This window comes from Schistocerca gregaria, chromosome 2 (genome assembly GCF_023897955.1).
Source record: "Schistocerca gregaria isolate iqSchGreg1 chromosome 2, iqSchGreg1.2, whole genome shotgun sequence".
In the NCBI taxonomy this organism is placed as follows: Eukaryota; Metazoa; Arthropoda; class Insecta; order Orthoptera; family Acrididae; genus Schistocerca; species Schistocerca gregaria.
The window spans coordinates 204,587,758-204,614,434 of NC_064921.1; the positions used below are offsets into that span (position 1 = coordinate 204,587,758).

The window sequence follows — 26,677 nt, forward strand, 5'->3', positions numbered from 1 at the left end:
ATCATTGTGTCATGCTGTCAGAGACTGTTTCCATATCTACAGTGGTGGATGCAACACATGGCACTATGATGTAATGAAGATGTATGCCAACCAATTACAAGTTGAGCTGCTAGTGTTTCTTCTCTTGTGCGCCATCATTCATTTCTATATTTGTTTGCTGGCTGTCTCCTCTAGTGAATTGGCTGCAGTGTGATTCCTGCATCATATGAGTTCCAGTTTCTCTCACTAATCACTGTGCAGCACATGGCCTGTGAAATACAGTCTGAACATTCCACATGTATCTGAAACACCACCAACTTAAGGGCAAAGGCAGTTACAGAGTGAAAAAAGGCTTCTAGGCAGAAGATTCATAATAGTAGAAGTGAGAATTTATTTCTTCAGGATCTTTATTGCTAAGACTACAGACTTATGTAAGCAAATCTTTATTTGCAATACAGATGTTGACAGACATAGGTGATATAAAAATAGAAATGTTACTTTCATTCCATGTAAAACAACATCATTTTTGGGGTAACTTAAGGATTCAAGTTCGAAATTGTGTAATATGAATTATTTGTGTGGTAAAACCAAGAATATCCTGCAGGGCCTTGTTCTAGGAATGGGGATACTAACAACTATTTCCCAAATACTTATTTCTGAATGTAATTTGCCATAAATAACATATCTCTTTTTCCATCCAATAGCTCAGTTCATGGAATCAGTATTAGAAATAAGAATAATCTTCACAACAGTAACACTTTCATTTGTCTATGGACAATTCTGTACAAAATATCAGAAATGTAATGTTTACATGGACTTTAAAAATGATACATTAACAAGTTTAAAATTGCACATTTATGTGAATATATCAATAAAATGAATAATTATCTTGAAATAAGTAGCCTATCTAAAAACAGTGATGTACACATTTTTTTGGGTTCAAGATATTCTTTAATATTGTACAATAAATTTTAATGAAATAACATTTTAATTTATTTTGGAAAACAGTACTATTTTCTATTATTTTTATATAGTCTGGTAAACTGTTACATAAAAATCTGCGTGCATTTAGAGACTGCTTATCAGCAAATTTGATCCGATTTCCTTCTACATGATAATCATTTTTATATCTTGCTTAAATCAGATATACCATAAAATGGAGTGTCCTTGAGACACAGGGGTGACTTGAGAGAGAATGACATACACTTATAATACTATATTTTACCAATATTTGGTTTATATGAAGTATTTTAATTCTTTTATTGGTATGCATATAAAATCAACTTTCTTACTGAGGTAAATTTATTTTTATAAAAATAGTGTTTGCAGCATTATATTATTTTTAAACAGGAAGAAGAACAGCACCTTTAGCAGTATTTCCCAAACTTACGTATTTTACTAGATGAAAAAAGTTCAAGGATTAAAACTATATGGTAAATACCTTTAAGGTTGTCAGACAAATGCAGAGTAGTAGTATGATAAAAATAATGACAATTCTGAAGCCTGAAGAATTAACCCTAGATGTGACTGACTGCAGTCAACAATGAAAAAATGAAGATAAGTAAAAAAGTTATTTGTACATCTTACACCTCTTGATGCTCTTGAAACAAATAAATTTTTATGAAGAAGCTAAAAATTTACTAGTGTATAGGATGAGATTACGACCTGAGAAGTAAAAAGTATCTGAAGAAAGCCTATTTTACGTATCTCCATTTACTGATGGCTCTACGTTGACATCTGCAAACAACCATGAGGTGCATGGCAGAGGGTATGTCCCACTGTACCACTTATTAGGGTTTCTTCCTGTTCTGTTCACATATAGAGTGCAGGAGGAATGATTGTTTGTATGCCTCTGTGCCTGTAATAATTATTCTAATCCTATCCTCACAATCCCTATGTGGGCAAGATGTAGAGGGTTGTAGTATATTCCTAGAGTAATCATTTAAAGCTGGTCCTTGAAACTTTGTTCATAGACTGTCTTGGGAAAGTTTACACACATTTTCAGTATCTCTGTGACACTCTCCCATGAATTAAACAAACCTGTGACAGTTCATGATGTCCTTCTCTGTACATTCAATACCCCCTGTTAGTCCTGTCTGGTACAAGTTCCACAAACTTGAGCAATATTCTAGAGCTGATCACACAAGTGATTCATAAGCAATCTCCTTTGTAGATTGATTACACTTCCCCAGTATTCTACCAATAAACTAAAATCTACCACCAGCTTTACCCACAGCTGAACCTTTGTGATCATTCCATTTCATATCCCTACAAAGTGTTACACTCAGGTATTTGTACGAGTTGGCCAATTCCAACAGTTGCTCACTGATATTATAATCATGGGATACTAATTTTTGTTTTGTGAAGTGCAAAATTTTACATATCTGAACATTTAAAGCAAGTTGACAGTCTCTATACTACTCTAAAATCTTATCAAGATCCGACAGATTATTTAAGCAGTTTATTATGGATAGTACTTCACTATAGATAACTGCATCATCTGCAGCTAGTTTTATGTAAATAACTTTTCATATGTGTATAATGATGATTAATATGTTTAATCCCTTGATTTATTTCTGCAGAAAACTCTATGAGATAATTTTGCTACACTTATTACACTTCTCTTTTGTAGCTTTAATAATCTTTGTATGCAGGCATTTGCAGCATTTCCCCAAAGTATGATGCCATGTGATTCTTGTGAATGGACCAACCTATAGTACATTGCTAGTAGTGTTTATATGTTTATTTTCCTTGGCATTTTTCTCATCCAGAGCATGCTTGAACTCATTTTACAACATATGATTTATAAAATTCTCCCATGTTAAGTACCTCTCCACCACACCCAGGAATTTACAATTGTGTCTTTTATATCAACTGTCCAAGTTTGATGGAAATATTATTAAAGCTACATGTTTTGTTTGCATTTATTTGCATATATGTGGTTTTTGTAACATTTATATAAAAAAATAACTTTTGCCAATGTAACATTGCAGTTTTTCATATTTAGAGAAGATTTCTTTTGAAAAATCATCTATTGAAACACTACTCATAAGAAGTGAAGTGTCATCTGCACACGAAAGTAATACAACCTTCTATTTTGAGTACAACATTTACATACAAAATGAAAAGTACTGGGTACAGCATTAATCCTTGAGACAACATAGGGGAAGTGTAACATTCTTGTGTGTAGATTGGTAACATTTTTTTTCTATTTACAATTGTCATTTGTTACCACTTTTGGCTAGTGTACTTCGGAAGTGATTAAGATTCATCTCTGGTGTGTAATGAAAAAAAAGTGTTTTGTGGTATTTGAAGCAAATTTTTATCAAATATAATATTATCTCTACCGTTTATACTTATGAACAGTTGCTGTAATTTTCAGTATTATGGCCACAATCAGATCTACTGCATCATACTACATTACGTAACATTTTACACTTTTATTGAAAGTTATGAAATTATATAATACTGCCCTTAGGGGACACAATGTAAAATTGTTACAGTGATGTGAATGCCTGCTCTAGGAGCCACTGACAATGATGAGGGTCAATGTGAGTTGCAGGAAGATCGCCTAATATAACAACAGAGGAACATACCAGAATGTAGTTGGTCCTCATGTTTTTTAGAGGTTTCCTTAAAGCTCGTGAAAGAGTGACCAGCTGAAGACAATAGATCGATTGGAATGCATTGCATTGCAACAGATAACCCAATTAAAATTGCATTAGACAATTGTTCAAGGCAGCAGAATATGAAAGAGGAAAAGGAAGCTAAAACTGCCTAGAGAAATATGTATTCAGAGAGTCTGACTTCCCAGTAATACTGTAAGACAAAACGAGTGAATCTTTAGATTACTCCAACAAGATATTAAAGATCAAAATGAGGCCAATGAAGAACACATTAGGCCAGATGTTCAAGACGATTATGTTTTAGTTGGGTTCCCTGACAAGAATCCATTTTACTATATAGGTAAAGCGATCACAAACAAGGATAACGTTGATGGCTGAAGTGATATTTGTCCATAGGGAGGCCAATAATCCAAACACATTCTACATCCTCAGGTACCTGATACAACACATATGTAAGGATAAAGTGTAATAATGATTTGACCAAAAGCTATGTGGTTGGAGGAAACCAGAAGGCAGCATGGATGCCCTATATTTGATGTTTTAATGTTTGATGATGTTTTAATGTTTGATGTTTTAATGTTTGATGAATATATTAAAAAACTTAAACTATTTTTAAAGATTCTAAATATTAATTTTATCTAGAATTATTTGTAACTTGTAAATTTATACCAACGTGAATGTAGTTTTTCATGCTTTTTACATTTGCATCTAAGTGTTTGTTACACTCTGCCCTGTAACAGTGCACAGTGTAACAATTTACAATCATACCTAATAAACTCAATAAATATACCAATTTCAAAACTAAACTGACTTTGTGAACTTTAAATGATTGTTAAAGGATCCTTAACGAAAAGTACAGAAAAACAATAATGTTTTCACAAATGGATTTTTCAAAATTTAAGAAAATAACTTTTCTTTTACACTGCGTCCCACATTCACCTATATTTAACAAATTCAAAATTTGAATAGAAATTTTTAATAATATTCTACACTTTATGTTTTTATTTCTACACACTATTCTCCATTTTGCATGAATGATTTTACAATATCAATTGCTTTTGCCTTAGACCACAGCACTGAAGCTTTTCTAAAATGTTGTTGCATACCCAATAAAAGGATTCTCAACAGCCAAATGACATACTGCAAACTATCAACTGTTCATTTAGTGACTTAGTTACAAACACTAAAAACTCAGCTATTGCTGTTTTGATAGATATAACCTTCCAAGACCCATGCTGTTCATCATTTAAAATATAGCAATTTTCTGCAAAATTTAATATTCACCTTTAATTACACTTTCTGTTATTTGGAATAACCGATCTTCCTTGGTGCCTAAAGATATTGAAATAATTCCTTTGTACGTAGTGGGCAGTATGTGGTAATTACAATGATAAATAATCACTCCCACTCCTGTCATTTACCATGAATACTTTTATTCTCGCAGCATATACACAATGCGTGTAGCATAGAACATGTACTACAGAGGACTGATCTGGCAAAGGTACAGTTGTTCTTGCTGCAGTAGGACAGCGATATTATTGGGTGGCAGAGCCAGTGGTTCTATGTCTCCTAACCTTCTTCATAGCTAAGTCTACACTGAGGTGACAAAAGTCATGAGGAACCTCTTAATATTGTGTCAGATCTCCTTTTGCCCAACATAATGCAGTAACTCAATGTGGCATGGACTTAATAAGTCATTGGAAGTCCCCTGCAGAAATACTGAGCCATGCTGTCCTGTCCATAATTGCTAAAGTGTTGCCTGTGCAGGATTTTGTACACAAACTCACCTGTTGATTACATCCCATAAATGTTTGACGGGTGGCAGAATCATTTACTTGAACTGTCCAGAATGTTCTTCAAACCAATGGGGAAAATTGTAGCCTGGTGACAAGGTGTGTTGTCATCCATAAAAATTCCATCATTGTTTGGGAACATGGAAGTCCATGAATGGCTGCAAACAAGTAGCCAAGCAAAACAATTTCCAGTCAATGATCAATTCAGTTTGAACAGAGGACCCCAGTCCATTCCATTTAAACACAGCCCACACAATTATGGAGCCACCACCAGCCTGCACAGTGCCTTGCTGACGACATGGGTTCATGACTTCGTGGTGTCAGCCTATACACAAACCCTACCATTAGCTCTTAACGACTGAAATTATGGCTCATCTGACCAGGCCACAGTTTTCCAGTCATCTAACATCCAATCGATATGGTCACAAGCACATTAGAGGCCCTGTTACTGATGTGCTGTTAGCAGTGACACTCACATCTGCCCCTGCTGCCATAGCCCATTAATGCCACATTTTGCTGCACTGTCCTAATGGATACATTAGTCATACATCCCACATTGATTTATGTGGTTATTTGATGCAGTGTTTCTTGTCTGTTAGCACTGAAAACTCTCTGCAAATGGCACTGCTCTGAATCATTAAATGAAAGCCATTAGCCACTGTGTTGTCCAGAATGAGTGACAATGTTTGAAGTTTGGTATTCTTGGCACACTCTTGTTACTGTGGATCTCTGAATATTGAATTCGCTAATGATTTACAAAATGAAATGTTCCGTTTGTCTATCTCCAACCACCATTCCTCATTCAAAGTCTGTCAGTTTCTGACTTGTGGCCATAATCACTTTGGCAGCCTTTTCACATGAATCAAATGACACCTCCACCAATGTGCTGCCCATCTATACTTCATGTATCTAATACTACAGCCATCTGTATATGTGCTTATCACTATCCCATGACTTTTTTCACCTCAGTGTATTAAAGTCAGAGGCTTTACTACCCACTGTAGGCAGCATTTAATTAGTCTAGTAGATGTATCATCTAACCCCAGTATTTTTTGTTTTTAAACTGAATCTTATTTTTATTAATTAAGATACATATGTTGGGAAATATTGTTAAATGCTATATGCATTTAAGCTGCCAAAACTATACAGGCAGTACATCTCGGTATGCTAGGCAAAAAAGTCTAATGAAATATTGTTGAATCACATTCTTTATTTTTGTATTCCTAATAGACAGATATTTGTAGGTTTGATAGTAGATGCATTTCTGTTTACACTGTCAACTGACAGCACATAACCTAGCTTGTGTATTACTGACATCAACATGGCTGCCAGAGAAAGGTAATAGGTACAGTGACATGGAGCGGTGGCTAGGTACTACCAAAATAAGCAATGTAAACAGTTAGAATTAATTACGTACAACCGAATGTTTTCTTTTTAGAACATTACCATAATGAAGGTAGTGGTAGTAAAGAAAAGTTAAAATCAAATAAAATATGTTTCCTTTAGTACAAAGTCAACCAATTACCACGTAATTTGTTATGCATTAAATACAATCAACTGTTTCCTCTTTTTATAACAATACCATAATGAAAATAAATTAAGATGATTTTACTTTTCTACAACACTACAGTAACAAAAATTGAACCCACATTACTTTGTTTCCTGTGACACCAGTACTATAATAACTGTTCAAAATGCTCTCCATTCAATACAGCACATGCTTCATTATGTTAAACTCAGTTTCATTGCACTCGATCACACACACACATGTACATTTGCTTTTATGATATTGACAGCATGGAAAATCTTCTGCATAAGTTGATCCATATTGTTTACTTGCAGAGAATAAATAAGTTTCTTTATATGGCGCCAAAAGTAAAAATTCAGTGGATTTAAATTGGGACTGTGTGCTGGCCATTGATGTGGACTGAAACCTGTATCCATCATCTTCAAAATCATCTATTCAAAAATCTTCGCACTCTGTGACCAATGTGGGGTCGAGCACCATGATGGGGTAACCACATCTTAAGATGTATGGCTAATGGAATACTTTCTAATAAAGTCAGCAACAAAGGCCCCTCTAGAAAGGTTTAATAATTGTTACCAGTCAATCAAGTAGGTAAAACGAAAGGCCCAGTAGTGTAATCATCAATTATGCCCACCCATATATTTACGTAAAAGCAGTGCTGAAAACATATTGCTGTTACTTGGCATGGATTGTGTACACTCTACATGTTCATGTTATGAAAATTAGTTATTCCATCACAAATGAAACATGCTTCATGTGTGATGAGTATTTTGTTTACAAAATCATGCTGCACACTTTGTAACAAAAACTGCTCTGAGAATCCTCATTGCAGAGGTAAATCTTGCTCTTCCAACTCTGGTATGCATTGCATGTGGTCGCATACAGAATTAAATGTAGTACTTTGTTACAAATGAATTGTAAAGAGCCACCATTGTTAAATTATATATACAGGGCTTAAATGGTATAAGCTGTCAGAACTATACAGGCAATACATCTCGGATACAGTCCTTTGGTGAACAGCAACTAATACCGATTGTGCAGGAAATCTATGTCGTGGGAAGCATTCTTGATAAATTAATACAGTTGCCCTTGCAACACACTTTGCCTCACCATAAATTAAAAGAATATTGCGTAGTTCAGGTATAATAAATTTACCTTCCATCCTCATGTTCAACAGAGTTGCAGTAACATCTGCACTGGGAATTTGATGACAGCTGATGGTTAGCCCATTACTGTGACTCAATCATGCAGGCCATTGTTGCCTACATGCTTGCGACTCTCATGATGTCAATATGCGCAGTGATAAATAATACAAACCAACTGTTTACATAAGTGTACCTGTGTTGGGGGAGGGGTGGAGCAGGCACCCCATTGTGTTATGATCCTGTTTAATGAATTCTCTCTGTTTACTGTGAATACTATTTTCACAGGTCATGTCTAATCTGTGTACACTGTCCAGGTTCTACTTTTCCAAAAACACTGTCCTGAGATGAACCTACTTTTTTTTTTTTTTTTTTTTTTCCGGGACAACGGTAGGAAATGGACAAACATGTCACTAGATATTTTAAAGCAATTACTTGCGTTCTGCTAACAGGATTTGTTTGGCGGCCTATACCGTTTGCACCCTGTCTTAGCCCAAAAATGGATACTTATTTGCTAGTCGTCTGTAGGCAGTGCTAATCAAGCCATATTTTTGAAGAGATTTGTACACATTGTTTGCAAAAAGCTATCTGAAGCTTTATGAAAAAGTTTTTCTAAAACTCGTTACAACTTAAGCTGTAATATTCTAAAATAATATGTTTGAGTTTTATTTTACATATCAGTTATCTAGCACATATGCAAATGGAATCCAGACAAATTGTTATGATTAAGAGCAATATTCAGTATATTTACATTAATTAGTGTTAATAAATTTACTATGAATTGTTTGAATTGTATATTCCACTATGACATTGAATCCAATGTGTAAAAATTTCCATTCTGAAATGCAGCACCTAGTTTCACATCTTAAGTCTCAATTAATATTAATTCTATATGTGGCATATTACAATACAGTGTTTGGAGCTGTGATTGTTCATTTGTGAAACTGACATATTAATGAAAACTATTTTGAGTTTCAGCCAATATACAAGCAAAGTTACTTGTAAGTAAACCATTCATGGAAATCAAGTATGAATTTTAAAATGGATGATTATTTGTGCCTGAGTGTGTGCTGCATGTCATAATAATATAACTAATGGGCCTGCTTGGAATTAGTGTGTGGAATAAAAGATAAGTAATGTTTTTACTTTTATATTGTGTTTTTGTCCAGTGACAGTAGGAGTTCATGTGCAAAATAATTATCTTTTTATTATTGAACTGAGAAACCATACAATTAAGATTAAAGAGGAACCAGTTTCAGAACTATGTGTTGCAATTAAAAAGCATGTAATTAGAAATAACATTTAAGTATTGCTGTAGTTGTCAATTTTTCAGTTTTTCTGATGTAAACATATTTCTTGATTTTGTGCAACTAATCTATGTATATTACTTATTTGTAGCTCAGTTAGCCTTATTTTCAATTTTGTAATTGTTTTTCATTAAAATGTAACACTGTTTGTAAGCAATATTATTGTTAAATGCTATATACACCAGGCTGCTAGAGGTCACAAGTGAGTAGTCAGTAAGAAGTGTTAATCAGGCTCTATTTTGGGCAACATCTGTACATGTTTCTTAAAGTTAGCTGAAGCCCATTACAAACTGAAGTCGCAATCGTTGCAATTTTAATCTACGTATACTGATTATTTTTTTCATTGATTTGCACCTCAATAACCCTAATGTCAAAATTTGTAATTGTTTTTCATTCAAGTTTGCAAATGTAACAATGTTTCTAAACAATTGTCACTGTTAAATGCTATATGCATCTGGTACCAGAGGTCACAAGCAAATGGTCAGCTGCTATTTGTCAGTAGGAAGTGCTAATCAGGTTGTATTTTGGACAGTACCTGCATATGTTTCTTATATTTTGGCTGAGGCACATTAAAGATTGAAGATGCTACTTAAAAATATGTGATGACTAACTGAATCCCTCAGCTGGTGACAGGTGTTGTTGATATACCTTGATGTGGACAGTTGAAAATGTGTGCCCCGACTGAGACTTGAACCCGGGATCTCCTGCTTACATGGTAGACGCTGTATCCATCTTTTTTTTTTTTTTATTATCAGATTGACTTGGTATATTTCACGAGAATTCAGACAACCATAGTCAAATCATCATTTAATATTAGCTGCAAAAAGAAAATCAACAAATTAGGTGAAACACAAATAAAACATTTCTTCTGAAGGGGAAGACCAACCCGTTACCCCACCCGTATGAATTTTGGGTGTATATATATACATGCAAAAGAGAGAGAGAAAAAAAAAATTACGAAAAAATACAACAAGGGAGGGGACTCGAGCTCAGGGAAGAAACAGGAATCACAGGGGAACTTAACCAACCCCTTGACGGTTAAACACAAGAAAAAGCATATTCGCAAAAAGCGTTCGGTATTGTGGTAACCGCTGCCATTTCCAATGCGCAGTTGACAAATAATGGTGAAAAACGCGGGGATCTGGGTCATTACCGCCTTCAATGACGTAATGGACATAGTAACCCAAGAGCCAAACAATCGTGTTCGTTTTCGTCTGAGGAAAATAAGAGATGTCCGGATGTAAGAAGATGTCGTCTGGGAATGCGGTTTCAGGCCCTCTAGTAAGAAAAGCTAATTGACGGCGGACCCAGAGCCAATGGTCCCGTCCGCAAGCAACTAGCCTGTGAAGTAAGGTGTCAGTTTGATGACATTCCTCACACTGATCAGTCAGACGAAGGCCAATACGAAAAAGACGATCACCAGTAGGTATCAGACGGTAAATGACCTTATACCACGTTGAAACAATCTCCATCGGCAAAATGGGAAGACTAAGATGAGACCAGACCGTTTTCCATGACGTTGACGGGGAAGCAAGTTCAACAGAAGAAGGGAAACATGCTGTACCCCAACGGATTTGTAGCATGTTGGTAGTTATATGCGTCATAGAAAGTATATCAGCACCCAGAATACCGACAAGTACAAAGTATTCACGAATGTGCCGCAATTTAGGATTAATCCGTCCAACATCAACAGGAGGGGTCAGACTGGCCGGCCGGAGGCGGGAAAGTAAACGAGAGGTGACTGAATGCGGAGCCCGCGTGCAGGTTAAAACATTGCGGCGGGCAAATAAGATGGACGTCTTCACTTTGATATCTGAAAGACCCAATCCTCCAAGCTTCCGAGGCCTGGCCACAACTTCATATCGGACACGGAAGACATGGCGGCGCCACAGAAATCGACTAGACAGCTGTTTCAGCCTGCGGGCCATCATCGCGGGAAGCGGGAAGACCTGCGCAACGTAGTATATTTTACTGAAGACATAGGTCTCTAAAACCCGTGCCTTGTGAAGGAGGCTAAGGGAACGGCGGTCATGTTCAAGGATCGCCCCGTGAACACGACTCTTAACATCACGCCAATTTAGTGCCGCCATTTTGATCGGATTACGATCCACTATGATCCCCAAGGTCTTATGGCGATCGACAACCGTCGCCCAAGGAATGACGACATGATCAAAGCCTCTCAACGGGAGGAACGTGCATTTGCGATCTTTAATGCGAGCACCAGCAAGACCACAAAATGAATCCAAGGTATCCTTAAGCCGCGGTATATCCTCGGCATGTCGTACTAAAACCATGACGTCATCGGCGTATGCACGGACTGCAAAAATTTCCCCCAATATATTCCAGCCACGTAAGTGCATGGTGAGATGGCGAAGTAAGGGCTCTAAGGATAGAACAAAAAGTGACATGGATAAGGGGCTTCCCTGGGGTAACCCCCGTCTGATCGATATCCGGGGGGTAGGGTGACCGTTCACAATCACCGAGACACTGATACCGGTAAAAAGATTAGTTAAGACTTGTCGAGCATCATTATTAAAGCCGACAGCGGTGAGCACTCTCGATAAAAAATCATGGCTGACGCGATCGAACGCTTTTTGGAAATCAAGAAAAAGCAAAGCCCCTGGGATATTAGCGGCAGCCGCCACCGAGATTACATCGCGACATTCGAGAACGGAAGTCAGTATCGTGCGTCCAGGCACACAGCTTTGGTGGGCGGCAATAATGGTATCGAGCAGCTTAGAGAGACGGATATTAATTGCTCGAGCGACAAGTTTATAATCAAAGTTAAGGAGAGTAATAGGACGGAGGGAATCAATTGCAGGTCGACCTGTGGATTTCGGGAGGAGGACCATTCTGCCTTCCTGAAAAGGAGCAGGAAGTGAGACTCCCCGCATCACTTCATTTACCATTGACGTTAAGGTGTCACCAATGAGCGGCCAAAATTGAACATAGAACTCCTTAGGAATACCATCTAATCCAGGCGACTTGCGGGACTGCGATCCTGCAACAACATCATATATGTCATCCTTCTGAAAGGGACGCAGAAAGGCGTCGTTTAATTGAGGAGTGACGACGCGAGGCAGCAAGGAGGTAAAGTCGTCAAGAGAGGTTTCCGCCGGGACATGAGTATCGTACAGATCAGTAAAATAGTTGTAAACGAAGTCAGAAATGTCACGGTGAGAGGTGAACACGCGGCCGTCAGCGGTTGTGAGGGAGGCAAGGCACCCACGTTTCCGGCGCGACCGTAAACGGACTAGATGGTAGAGTGACGTCAGTTCCTCTTGTAGAAGGGAACGTGGTTGAGACCTCGTCCGCAGGCCCTCCATTTGAATGCGTTTGAGCTGCAGCAATTTGGCTTTGATGCGCTGTATATCAGTAACCCGGAGGGGAGCATGCGTAGCACTATCGTACAGTTGACGTAAGACAGAATAGTAAAATTCTTGCGTTCGTCGATCTTCTGCCACCTTCGCAGCCCCAAAACGCATGAGAGCCCTACGGATGTGAGGTTTTGCATACAGTGTCCACCATGCCACGATAGACGGGTACCGGTCCATAGTACGAGAACAACGTGTCCAAATGTCCTCCAGGACGATACCAAGGGAGGTATCTTGCAAATACGCGATATTGAGCATCCAAGGAGGACGAAACAATTTTACCGGTTGTCGCTCGTAATTAAACGTAACGGCTACAGCGCAATGATCAGTAAAACAGGCTGGTATCACATCAACAGCCAGAAGTTGCCCACACAAGGAATCGGAAAGGTAAAAGCGATCGAGGCGACTGCTAGACGTGGGAGTAAAGTAGGTATGTCGCACAAGTGTAGGATAGCGAGAAACCCACACGTCACGCAGGTGCAAGGAGCGCACAAGGTCGTCGAGTTCTTTACTGAAATTAAAATTAGGAGACTGATCTACCGGCCGTAGAACACAATTGAAGTCCCCACCTAAAATTATCTTTGTCGGGGATTTACGAAGCAGGTAAATGACTTCTTCTTTATAGAAACTCGAGCGTGCGGTAGTACAACCCGAACCAGAAGGGGCATAAAGAAGGAGTAAACTGAGATCATAAAACGTGCACCCGATCCCCCTTCCACTGTCAAGTACTTCGAAATTCATCAACGGAATGCCTTCTCTATAAAACAAGGCAGTGCCCGTAGAAAGTTCGGAAGCGACATTAAAAAACGTCGAGAACCCAGGAATGGAAAACTGGTCGAATAGAACTTCCTGTAAAAAAACAACATCTGCCCCAGACTGATAGATAAACTGTCGCAAAGCGGCGAGCCGAAGCTCAGAACATATTCTGTTAATATTCAGAGTAAGAAATGTATATGCTTGCATGGAACTTCAACCTACAAAGAAAAACAAAGATCGGTAGAGAGCCGTCAGCTGACGGAGCAGCATACAAGTAATCATACCAGAAATAAGCGCTGAACCACAGAGAGAAAAACTACGAAACAGAACCCTCATCTTCCCACTGCTTTTTCTTCGGCCGTGACGCGGCTCTCCGTGGCTGTTTACGGATTCGACTGCGGCTCCGCGGTGCCGACGCTGCAGCGTTCGGCTGCGTAGGAGCATCATGTAGACATTCCGTGTCAGATTGCGAGAGAGAGGCCTCTACATCCCACTCGTCCGCAGACATGGGTTCACGGTGGGACAGTTGGTGAATAACAACGGGATCCACTGGCTCTGGAGAATCAATCAGTTGTTTGATGGGAGGAGGCTGTGACCCAGAGGGGGCGACAGAAATTCCAGAAGGGGGATGCGAAACAGAGTCAATAGGAGAAGTGTCAGAGAGCACCGGAGAAGACACGTGGCAACCAGAAGCAGGTTCCGTCACGGGCGTCTCCGAAGAGGCTGCCGCGGTAGCAGGAACAACGTCAGATAAGGTGTCAGGGAGCTTCTGCAAAGGTGTGATAGCACCTGTGGCTTCCTCATCCACGATTTCCGACTGAGAAAGAGAGTCCTTTACCGGAGGCCCATCGGAAGGGCGAGCCAATAAGGAAGATTCATCAGCCGCATCATCCTGTGTTCGCCGACGCTTGTTGTGAGAAATCAGCGCGGGAACATCGGAATTATGGGCAGCAACATCCCTACTCAAGGACAACGGGGGAAAATCACGGCCGTTGTCGGGTAACGGATCACTGCGTCCCTCAGTAACAGTGAGCGATTCAGTCCGAGATCCTTGCGGGAGAAGATCAGCTAAAGTCAATTTTTTACGCTGTTCGTATGTAGGTTTTAATACCACCACACGCCGCGGACAATTAGTACGGAAATGACCAGTTTCATTACAATAATAACATGTTCCTTCCTGGCCACTGTACGTGATATGGACCCTATAACCACATACCTGTAGGTGAGAAGGAATAGGTTTTTTGACCACCATTTCCACCGACCGAATACCACTATATACCTGTAAGCGGTGCTGAGCAGACCAGCGTTCCTTTCGAATATGGCGTACGTCCCCATAAGGAAGCAAAACGGACATCAGAAAAGAGTCGTCAACCTCGGGCGGAAGGTTAAATACCCGAACATTCGTATATACCACTTCTGCATTCGCCAAGAGAACCATACTAGTGGAACCATCACGGTGCGTAAAGGGTACCTGAGAACCATGACGAGAAAGTAGCCTATCAACCTGGAGCGGGTCAAGAAACTTAACAAAAAACACATATAATTCGCTGTCGAAATATGCGGTATGCACCTGATCAGTAGTGACCTTAACTGTATCGACTAACAAGTCATGTATCTCCAAAGAACCGGGCTGGACGTGACGCGTGGATTTGTCAAAGGTAAAACTGACTGTACCTGTACGCGGAACTTTCGTGGGAACCATGGTGGACATCACGGCGAGAGACGACGCCGCGACAGGAAGGGCCGCACGAACACCAAACACCAGCCGACAACCAGCGATGCGACGCGCACGGAGACCAACACGGCACTAAACTGACAGGAGGAAAACACGCTGCGCTACGGTAGAGGCGGAACTAAGAGCACGACCTAGTCGACCGACGCGCGAAGCGAGAATCGAACTGAGCCACTGAGGACACAGATGAATAGCACGACTGCAGGGACTTATCCCTTGCACACTTCCCGTGAGACTCACATTCCCAACAGTCAACAATTCTACATATGTAATGTACCTTATAGACATTTGCCCATTCACTCATTACTCGTGCACGCTTTGGCAATTCCCGCAAGAGTTTGGGCAACCTGTGCACATTCCCACAGACAAAGGTCATGGCTGGGTAGCCTTTAACTATATATATATATGAAGACAGTAACTGTTCTCAAAAGAACAGATTACTGTTGTGTGCCCCGACCGGGACTCGAACCCAGGATCTCGTGCTTACATGGCAGACGCTCTATCCATCTGAGCCACCGAGGACATAGATGTAAGCAGAAGATCCCAGGTTCGAGTCCCGGTTGGGGCACATATTTTCAGCTGTCTACATCGAGGTATATCAACAACACCTGTCGGCAGCTGAGGGTTTCAGTTAGTCATCATTTATTCCAGGGAAAAGCTGCACGGTCAACAACAGTAATCTGTTCTTTCAAGAACAGTTACTATCTTCATATATATTAAAAATATGTGCTGAGTTTTTATTTTGTAAAATATTTTGTTCTGAAATCTAATACAAAGTCTCAATTTTTCTTATTTAATATTCATTCCTATTTGGGATATTAGACTGCGTTAGCCTAATAATTACTGTATGTACCCAAGTCTTATACATTTGCATATTTTGTGACAAGTTTGTTATTTCTCTGAAATGAAAATTTGTTTGAAATGTTTTGGACTTATTCCACATGCATGAGGATCATTGCACCTGGTATATGTGGAAGTAACATCATTACATCTCTTTTTTCTAAATATGTGTAATGTATTTTTGTTTTATAACATTTTATAGAAGTCATTCTTGAGAATCTCCTCGCTATGGATCTACCTAATTTAATCTTCTCCAAGCAACTTCTTTTAATAGCATTATGATTCCGTTATTGTGCAGAACTTCATTCCTTCTCCAACTGTCTACATTTCTAAAGTATGCAAATTATATAAACTGCATAGATCAGGTTTTTCATCAATATTTGTATGTTTGTTACTTGTTTTGTGATATCTACTTTACATTCTTAAGCACCTGCCGCACCGAAGTTATAAAAAAAAAAAATAGTTGAAATTTTGTGAAGAGAAAACTAACAATACCAGCAGATAATGTTTTTTCATTCATAGTAAAACTACATAAATGAGATTTCTTCTCTGATGAGCTACCTTACCTCTGTTCTGGTGTTGAGTCTTCTTGTCCTTGAGTTGAAGGAAATATCTGCTCCGTCACAATGAAACTATGGGCATCAGATTCTGTGTGTTTCACATGGGAAGCTGTATTATTAATTTTTTTGGGGCTGGATGCGGCCATCTGAAATTCATTTAAAATTGACATTTGTAAATGTACCGTCAGAATGTGATCTATTGTGAAAAATTGTTAAAATTTTATTTTTAGAATGTGAACATTACCAAATTACAATTTTTTCTCATTATTGTTCAAGAGGTAGCTGTTATATAATACATTCTTAACTCTTGTTTTGCTGAAGGTAATTCCATAAACACTTTGTGGTTATTGCCATGAAAATGTGTTTATGCATGAGTACGTGACAGAACCAATGATAGCAACCTGTTGGTGACTACTGGCATGGTGTACATCTTCACAGGAGTACCACAAAAGGACCCCATGTAATTAACAATCAAGAAATTCAGTACCAACCTGACGAGACTCTGTGTTCACCTCAGCTTACTTAAGTTCAGTGGAAATTGTTGTGAACAGAAGGATGGCATCACTATGGGGTGCCTTTTGTCGTTGGTTGTGTCGAAATTGGAAGACTTTTAGGAGAAGCCATGGAGCAAGCCCAACTAAGAACAATTTATTTCCACCATTACAAGGATGACACATTCATTGTATGGCCACAGGGATGGGATAGCTTAAGTGAATTTGACCACAACCCCAGCTTGCTTCACCCAAACATACAGTTTAGTATTGAGGTGGAACATAATGGCACACTGTCACTTTCGATGTCCTAGTGAAATGAAACCCAATGGCAAGCAGGATCACAGTGTGTACTGAAAGCCTACACACACTAGTTTGTGTTTACATGCCTCCAGCAGTCACTATAGCTCCCAGTGTGAAGGCATTTTATGTACACTATCTCAAAGGATGCAATACATCTGTGACCAAACTGCCTTCCAACTGAGCTGAAGTACTGGAGGCAATATTCCAAATAAATGGATACAGCAGCAAGCGGATAAAAAATGGGGTTATACCAAGATAACACCAGGAATAAAAAGAAGAGGAAAAATTGCTAGTGTACATCCCATTTGTTTGCAATAGCACCAGAGAGGTTGGCAGAGTCTTGGAGCAACACAATGTTGCCAAAGACCTAGACACTACTAGGTTCAATAAAGAATAATTTAGGCCTTTGCAGTCCAGGGGTATATCACATTCCCTGATATTGTGGCAAAGTATATAGTGGGGAAACAGCACGCACAGTAGGAGAGAGGTGTCTTGAAGGTAAACACCATAATGAATTACACCAGACCACCAAATCAGTTGTGAGTGACCATAGTATAAGAATTGGCCATATTATGAATTATAACAAAACCGAGATATTTATGTACCCTCCTTCTTCTGGGATTGTGCAGTTAAAGAGGCAACTGAAATTAGGGTTCAAGATGGCCTAATTAATATAAATAATGGCCTACAATTGAGTCAGGTATGAAGCCCTGTAGTGAGACTAGAAAAAGAAAATGCATTGCTGTGCAGAGAGGTCTACATCCAATGATGATAGTGTGGACATTGGATGCTATAATTCACAGCTGAGCACCACTTCCCATACCATTGCATCCAGGCGGCATCAGCACAGATAATGATAGTAGTGGAGTGGTGGACACTGACGGGCAATGTGCACACGATGCTAACACAGGCAGAGCAGCAGTCATCATTCACAATTGTCAAGTGAGTCTTCGGTTTCATTGAACCTCCCATTGTCCATCTACAACTCAACTCAGAACTGTAGTAGAGATTCATATGGAGGACATGGATGACATCTCTGCAGTTTTGTCTTTTTGATGAAGGGCCATAATCTTCAACTTCACATGTAATGTCCAGGAATTGACAAAGAATACAATAAAGTATAAAGTAGCAATTTAGTAACTTTTCTGAAATTCCTACTCTCTGCACAGGTTAACGATGTGAACTAAGTCACCAGGGCTGTATCTCACTGGCCAGCACTTGGAAGCATAGCACTCTTGGTCATACTCCCAGGTGTCTAGGATCTGTATACGAGCCAGCTATCTTGCTTCTTTGATACCAGTGATGAGATGTTTCACTTAGTCACGCTAAGTATCACTGGTTGAAATGGGAATAGTGTATCCATTGTGGTTTTGGTCTTGCAACCATGCAGCAGAAACAGCTGTGTGAAGCCTGAAATGTCTTGGTTTGCTGTATTGTATGGGAATGTCACAATGGGCAGTAATGCATTCCAATCTTTCTGTTCAACAACGGTGTACATCAGGATCATATCTGCCAATGTCTTATTAAGGCAGTCTGTGAAGCTATTCATCTGTAGATGATAGGCAGCTGTCATCCTGTGGGTGATGTTGCAGTGTGAAATTACCTCTGATACTAGTGTTGAGTGGAAAACTTATCCACAGTCAGAGGTCATCTTATGGAAACCCTTACTTAAAAACGATGTGTTCTACAAGGAACTTCATAATTTCTGGAGCCTCTGCAGTCAGCACAGATTAAGTGATAGCATTGTGGGTGAGGTAGTCAGTGCAGACCATTATCCAATGAGTCACATTCATTGACTTCAGCAAAACGCTCCAAAAAGTTGATTCCGCTCTTCTGGATTGCAGACAGGATTGGTAACAGTTGCCCTGGAGGCAACTGCAGCATATATTTAAACTGTTGGCATTTTGTATGGTGGTTCACATAGTGTCTAATGGTTCAGCAGAGACATAGTTGGTGATACCTGCATCTTCACGAGCCCCATGTGACCAGATGTCGAAGTGTCATGGAAAAATTTCAGCACAGCTTTCTGTGGATGAGCTGGTATGAAAAGCAACCACTTTCACCCCATTAGATCATAGTTCCTCTTATACAATATTCTTTGGTTGATTTCCTCTTCCAATACTTCTATAGTTCTCAGCAGTGCTGGAGCTTCCCTCCATTCAGGAGCAATGTTATTTAAAGCAACAGTTTCTCACAGTTCGCAAATCAAGGAAAAGTCCATATAATTTGATGTAACACAAAATTAGAATAATCACAACATTCAAACAATCATTCTTTCCCCACTTCACACATGAAGGGAACAGGAAGGAACCCTAATAACTGGTACAATGGGACATACCCTCTGCCATGCACGTAGTGATGGTTTGCAGAGTATGGACATAGATTTAGATGTAGATGACTGAGATTTGAATCATTGTGCTGTTCCGTCAAAGAATTCCTTGAAAGGCAATTGGCACCACTGTGCTTGTAACCACTTTTGTGTACCACTGTGATGTTGTACTTCCAGAGCCTCAGTGCCCATCTTGCCAGTCAACCCAATGAATCCTTCAGGCTAGTCAGCCACTATAGAGAACAGTGGTTCATCACAATGCTGAACAGTTTGCCAAATAAGTATGACTGGAAGTTGTTGATGGTCTAAACAACTGCAAAGCACTCTTTCTTGGTTGTAAAGTAGGTCATGATGCACTTGGACAATAATCTGGAGGCATAAGTTGTCATCTGTACATCACCTTGCTGAATCTATACAGAACTGCCCCTACTCCAGGTCCTGATGATGAAGATGTTTTGAAATACCCAGAGACTGCACCAGACAATGTCATGTATAAACCACAATCAAGTCCAAATCCAAAGGCAGATTTGCCAACAAAGCTCAACACTTACTACTGAAAGCATATTTAGTACCACCACTAATGTACAGCCAGAGCAGAACTGAACTCCTGGGCAGAGAGTGCAGCTATCTATCCAAACAGAATATTCCAGAATGCTGGTATTTATACAAACAACAAACTTAAGGTTTTTCAAGAACCTTCCAGAAACAATGAATACTAAATAACAAATATTTGTTGGTCTGCCCCTGAGCTAGGGGCCTGCCAGCTGACATTGCTAACCAGTACAATGTGCTGCTCGCACCACATTTCCTGGCAATATGAGGGAAGTCATTAACGGAAACAGACTAAATGAGTCACAAGCTATTAAATCTGTCAGAAAATTAAATATAACAGCTGAGCCCCCTTTCCATACTACTAACAACAATTTCTCACAGCTCATTAATCAAGAAAAAATCCATATAATTTGAAGGAATAGTTATGTCTCACAAGGTAACCCTTCAATATTCAGCCATTAAAACAACAGAGATTGTATAAATACATGTTGTCTGTCCTGTCAGATGTGTCTGAAAGAATAGATAAAATACAGAATCTGCAGTTGTGATGCATACTATATAAATTGATGCTGGAAGGGGAAGAAAGGAGAGGAAATGGAAGGAACTAATGACATCAGCTGCCTCATGATTCAATGCAAAATCAGTGGTGACAAGTGAAAATGAGTGTGAAACTGGGACACAAATCAGGGATCTCTGGCTCACTTGGCATTTGCCTTAACCACTGCACCACCCAGATTCAGTGTTCATTGTAAATGCTGAGAATTTCTTGGCATGCTCCCCAGCTGACCCACACTCCCAACTAGCGCTACATACCCACAGACCCCATCCGTGTCCTCCATGCTTGCTAATTTTAGATTCCCACTCTAGGTCAAACATAAATGTGTATCTGCACTGAAGATTGTGGATTATTCATATAACTGATTTGCCTCAAAGGCAATGCATCCACAACTTTCAATGTGGGTGCACATTTACATTCGACCTCCAGTGGGAAATTAAAGTTAGTGAGCACAGAGGACAGGGACGGGGCCTGCGTGTAGGTGGTACTAAGTGGGAGTGCGGCTTGGTCAGGGAGTGTGTTGAGATAGTCTACACATTTGCAATAAACACTGTGTCTGGATGATAGACTGGTTAATGCTACTGCCCAGTAAGTGGAGACCCCGGGTTTGAGTCTCAGTCCAGCACACATTCCCACTCATCACCGCTGATTCCACATAATACTGATATCATTAATTCCTTCCTTTTCCTTTCCTGTCTCTCCTTACCAGCTTCACTTTACATAACATGTATCACAGTTATGCAGTCTAGAACAGACACCACACATTCATAAAACTGATTTGCCTCAGTGGGCAGTGAATCCATAGCCTTTAGTGTGGATGCACATTTACATTTGATCTCCAGCAGGAATATAAAACCAGTGAGCATGAGGGATAAAGAATGTGACTGTGCACTGTCTGTGCCAGGTGGGAGTATGGGTCAGCCAGGGAGCATGGTGAGATAGTCCATGCATTTGTGATAAACACTGTGTCCAGGAGGTGCAGTGGTTAAAACAGCTGCCTTGTAAGTAGAAGATGAGCCTGGTCTGGCCCACTTTTTCACTCGCTGCCAATGATTCTGCGTAAAGTCCTGGTGCAGCTGATATCATTAGTCCCTTCCCTTTCCTTTCATTTGTCCTCTTTCCATCTTCAATTTACATAAAAACATTGTGACTTAAACGTATTTTTTTGTATGAGTGACAGTAAAATGTGTTTTATTTAATTCATTTTCTGCCTGCTTCTGCTTTCCTCAGCCCTCATAAGTCTCATTTCTCCCTCATTCCCTAACCACATTGTCTGATTATTGTTCTTCATTCCTACTTTTGATTGTACTCAGCTTTGTCTGCTATCCTTTTGTTTTCTTTTTATTCGATTTTTCAGAGTCTGTATCTATCTGCCAATATTATAATTCTGTCTGTCAATTGCCCATCACTCATCAATAAATTTAATACAACTATGTTTTATTTCATTTATTTTTGTTTATTTTTTCCATGTGAGTTTATTCTGTTTTTAACACATTTATTTTCTCTATCTGTCTTTAGTCATTTGTTTCAGCCCCATTCCATTTTACTCGTCACATTTTTAAGTACACAATATCTACATATGATGATAATTAGGATTTACTTGTCTTAGTTTGGAATTTTTGCTGTTACAGTTTTCTTTGTTACATACAGTCCTTCCTCAATTTATCTACATGTTCTTTTTCCTGATTAAGGGTTCTACATGAGATATTCCCTGTGTCAAAACCTCAGCATACATTTCTTAAGTCTCCTTTTGGAGAAGCTGTAAATGAACAAGTTTAGATCTATGTACATTCCACTGAAAAGTGAAAATTTATTCTAGAAACAATTGCATAGGCTGTGGCTAAGCCATTTACCCACAACACCCTTTCACCCAAGAGAGCTTGTTCCACAAGGTATGTAGGAGAACTTCTGTGATGTTTGGAAGGTAGAGAGAAGTACTGGTGAGGACAGATCAGGAGTGAGCCTGGATAGATCATTTAGCAGAGCATTTGCCAGACTTGAACAAAGGTTCTAGGTTCAAGCTCCAGTCTGACTCACAGTTTTCATCTGCCAGGAAGTTTCAGATCAATGCACAATTAGGAGTATCACCTAAGCAAACTCAAATAATGGTTTTGTGACATCATGATAAGCTCTGGATTGGCAGTGCTATAAATCAAATATACATGGAAATGAAGGGTTCAAAGATTTCATGTGGAAAAGAAAGGGTTCTTTTAATTTACAATAACAGTAGTTATGTGGCAAATACACCTCCTCCTCCCCCCCCTTCCCCTCCTACAATGGGATGCAGTTACCAACTTGAGTGCAGCATTGGTTGTATTACAGTCACCAGTATCGTTCTATGTGACTGTAAGGGGTGCTATTGTCGATAGTGATATGACATAGTCAGCTGTACCTCTTATGTGTCTCTGGTTCTTTGGAATATTCAAAGCTGAGTTGCCTTTTCCAGCATGAGGCACTGTCTTGCTGTTTGGTTCAACATTGAGCTACCATTCACGTCCCTAAATGTAAGGCAAAGTCAAAAGTTGTTCAGGTTCAATTACTGAGTTCACAAGTAACACACTTCCTAAAAATGGTTAGATACAAATTTCACTGGAATGGTTTTATACTATTGAGTTGTACCAGAAAACTTTGCAGACATTGATTAAATATGAATTTGGAAGTAATTAATCAGTTTATTCACATAGGGTGTGCATAATAACACATGAAATCAGTCATCTATCCAGTAGTATCTGATAGCGGGCAATGTTATTACATGAACAGTTACTAAGGCTACGTTGAACCATTACAGAGTGACAAATTAATTTGGAAAAGCAATATAGAAGTAGCAAGGTGTATTATTTAGAAACACAATAAGTGGTACAAACTTTATTCTTTCAAATAAACCTTTTCACTTAAAACGAAGAGCTTATGGTAATAATATTCATAAAGAAATGAGACACATTTTCATTTAGGCAGCATGTGTATGTATCATATGAAACTTGTTCTCTCTGTTAACTATTCCTTATCCAATCCCAGTCACTGCAAAGAAAACTGCTTCAATAAAGAATTATCAAAACATAAAGAAGATTGTAGTTGGTGACCATGACAGGATATGACAATAGTTAACAGAGACAACAGGCTTCTAATGAAATCCGAGAATGTTGCCCAAATGTAAATGTACTTATTTTCTTTACAGAGTGATATTAAAGTCATCAGTTCTTCAGTACAAGTGAAAAGGTTGTTTTGAAAGGATAACAGTTGATACCATCTCTTCCATTTGCTGAGTCCACAAGTAACACATTTCCTAACAATGGCTGGACACAATCCTATTCATATTAGCAATTAAATTCAGTTCCACTTTCATACTGAAGTCTGCCATTGTCACATTAGTTTCTCAAATTAAAATCCAAATTAAGCTGTCACATTCATATAACCTTAACAATTGTTAAAGCAATAATATATTAATGGATGTTGCTGAGTGAGATTTGTGATGCAGAGTTGCCCATTGATTTCATGTGCAATTACATTCACCATCCATGAATACACCATTTAATCACTCACTGTTTCCTGTCACATGAGTGAAACCTCAAAATTCATATTTTATCAATATTGGCAAACTGCCCTCATTTTTCTGGTGCAACTCAACTGCCAGTAACTGTTTCATGTGAAACTGAACAACTACTGCCTTCTCCTCATGTAAAGGCATGTGAATGGTGTGCTTGAATAACGTTGAACTAAATAGCAAGACAACACACCCTGCCAGAAAAGTCAATTCAATTCAATTCAATTTATTAGCGTCCTTGTAGTACATCATCGAAATGACATAGGACTTGTCAATAAACATTACAATTTAAAATACATGTACATGAAAATTTATAATTGAATTTACTTGTCACTTAGACATTACAATTTTAATAGAACTATTAGAACATTAACATAAAAATATACAAGTAGGATAACAATGTACAAAGAAAAAAAAGTTAGTGATTCTCACATCAAAGATTATGTACATATCATGCTCAGCTCTGAATGTTCCAGAGAATACATTTCATGTATTTCATATTAGTGCAGTCATCATGGAGCCTATTCATTCAGGCATGCATGCATGTCCAGAGGAACAATACCTATTCTTCTTAATAACACAGGAACTGCAGTACTGTAGTTATCTGTCAATACCAGGCAGCAAATTTAAATTATAATGTCCTCCTTCATATGAGAATTACATAATGTGTATATATGTATAGGTTGTAATGCAGGGACAACCACATACGGAAGATTGGGTCTTGCCATGAGTCAAGCACAAATAGCCAAATTGGTTAAGGTGACCATTCACATAAAGCAGAAAATCCGGGTTCGAGTCCCAGCCCAGCACAAATTTTCATTGTTGTCATTCCCTTAAGCAGTGGATGGTTGTTCATATTTGCAGCTCTGAAGGAACCGGCAATGTATTTGCAGTTGCAAATACTAACAACCATCAGCTGTTTAAGGGAATGACAACAATGAAAATTTGTGCCACATTAGGACTTAATTTCCCACTTTACGCGAGCAGTCACCTTAACTGTTTTAGCTATCTGTGCATGACTCATGGGCAGACTCAGTCTTTCATATGCCGTCATTCCTGTGATCGTTACAAAATACATGAAATGTACTCACAGCTGTGAATACATTCCATGTATTTCATAACAGCATAGTTGCTGCAGTGCCTGTTCTTTTGGGCATGCATGCATGTACAGAGGACCATTGCATCATTTTTCTTAATAACACAGGCACTGCAACATCCTATTCATTCACCAATACCAGGCAGCAACTTTCAATTAATAAGTCCTCCCCTGTACAGGAATTACTTAAAGTACGTGCGAGTACAGATTGTGACGCAGGAACGATGACATACGGGAGATTGCATCTGCCTGTGAGTCACTCGCAGATAGCCAAAGTAGTTAAGGTGACTGCTTGCATAAAGCAGGAAATCATCTCTTGATTCCCAGTGTGGCACAAATTTTCATTGTCGTCATTCCCTTAAACAGCTGATGGTTGTTTGTATTTGCAACTGCAAATACATTTCATGTATTGTGTACATTATTTGTTTCACTATCTCTGTGTCTGTGACTTACACCAGGATTTAAAAGTAAAACATAACAGGGAAGAGTAAAATAAAAGAAATCACTTAGGAGTACATCTCTTGCAGCAGCACATCAAGCACTTGTGTTTAGAAATGCAGACTGCTTCATGTCAACCAATTACGCGATACACGTGGGATATTTATGATGCGAATCAACACCTCTGCACTAGATGGCAATAATGTGGGAAGCTCAGAGGGGAATGTCTGATTTCTTCTAAAGTTGCTCATTCAAATTAAACATTTATTTATTTATTTATCCATCTTCAAGCATTTACATGCAATCGATGTCGTCATGAGTAATGTACACTTTACATATTAAGAAATATAACTATTGTTAGGTATCACACGAAGCTAAAGTATACATTTTAAAAGAACATACATAATAAAGGAATACATTTGATACATAAAGATATCCCACATAACTAAAGTGTTCATTTTAAAGAATGTGCATAATAAAAGAATACATTTCTTACATAAGGATTTCTCCACATGTTTAACAGTTAAATGTGGAACTACAGAGACAAAAAAAAGCTAAGGAAGAGGTACAAACAGAGTTGCAAGTTGTTTCATAAGTCAGGTCTATTTTTGAAGAGTTTTCAAATTCTTTAACACTGTAAAAAGTTTTGTCTTTCGGCCATTTTTTAGTTTTACTTTTAAATATATTAAGAGAGACACAATATGCCTGCACAGGTAATGTGTTGAAAAGCCTTA

General features: G+C 38.9%; 1 protein-coding gene across 1 annotated transcript in view; it reads right to left on the bottom strand.

Moving 5' to 3' along the window:
* LOC126336690 (caspase-1-like) overlaps positions 1 to 26,677 on the bottom strand; it is a 112,779-nt gene that overhangs the window by 53,318 nt on the left and 32,784 nt on the right. Inside the window, exon 2 of the mRNA XM_050000641.1 lies at positions 16,644 to 16,783. Coding sequence (XP_049856598.1) covers positions 16,644 to 16,783 — 140 coding nt within the window. The remainder of the gene's footprint in view (positions 1 to 16,643; positions 16,784 to 26,677) is intronic.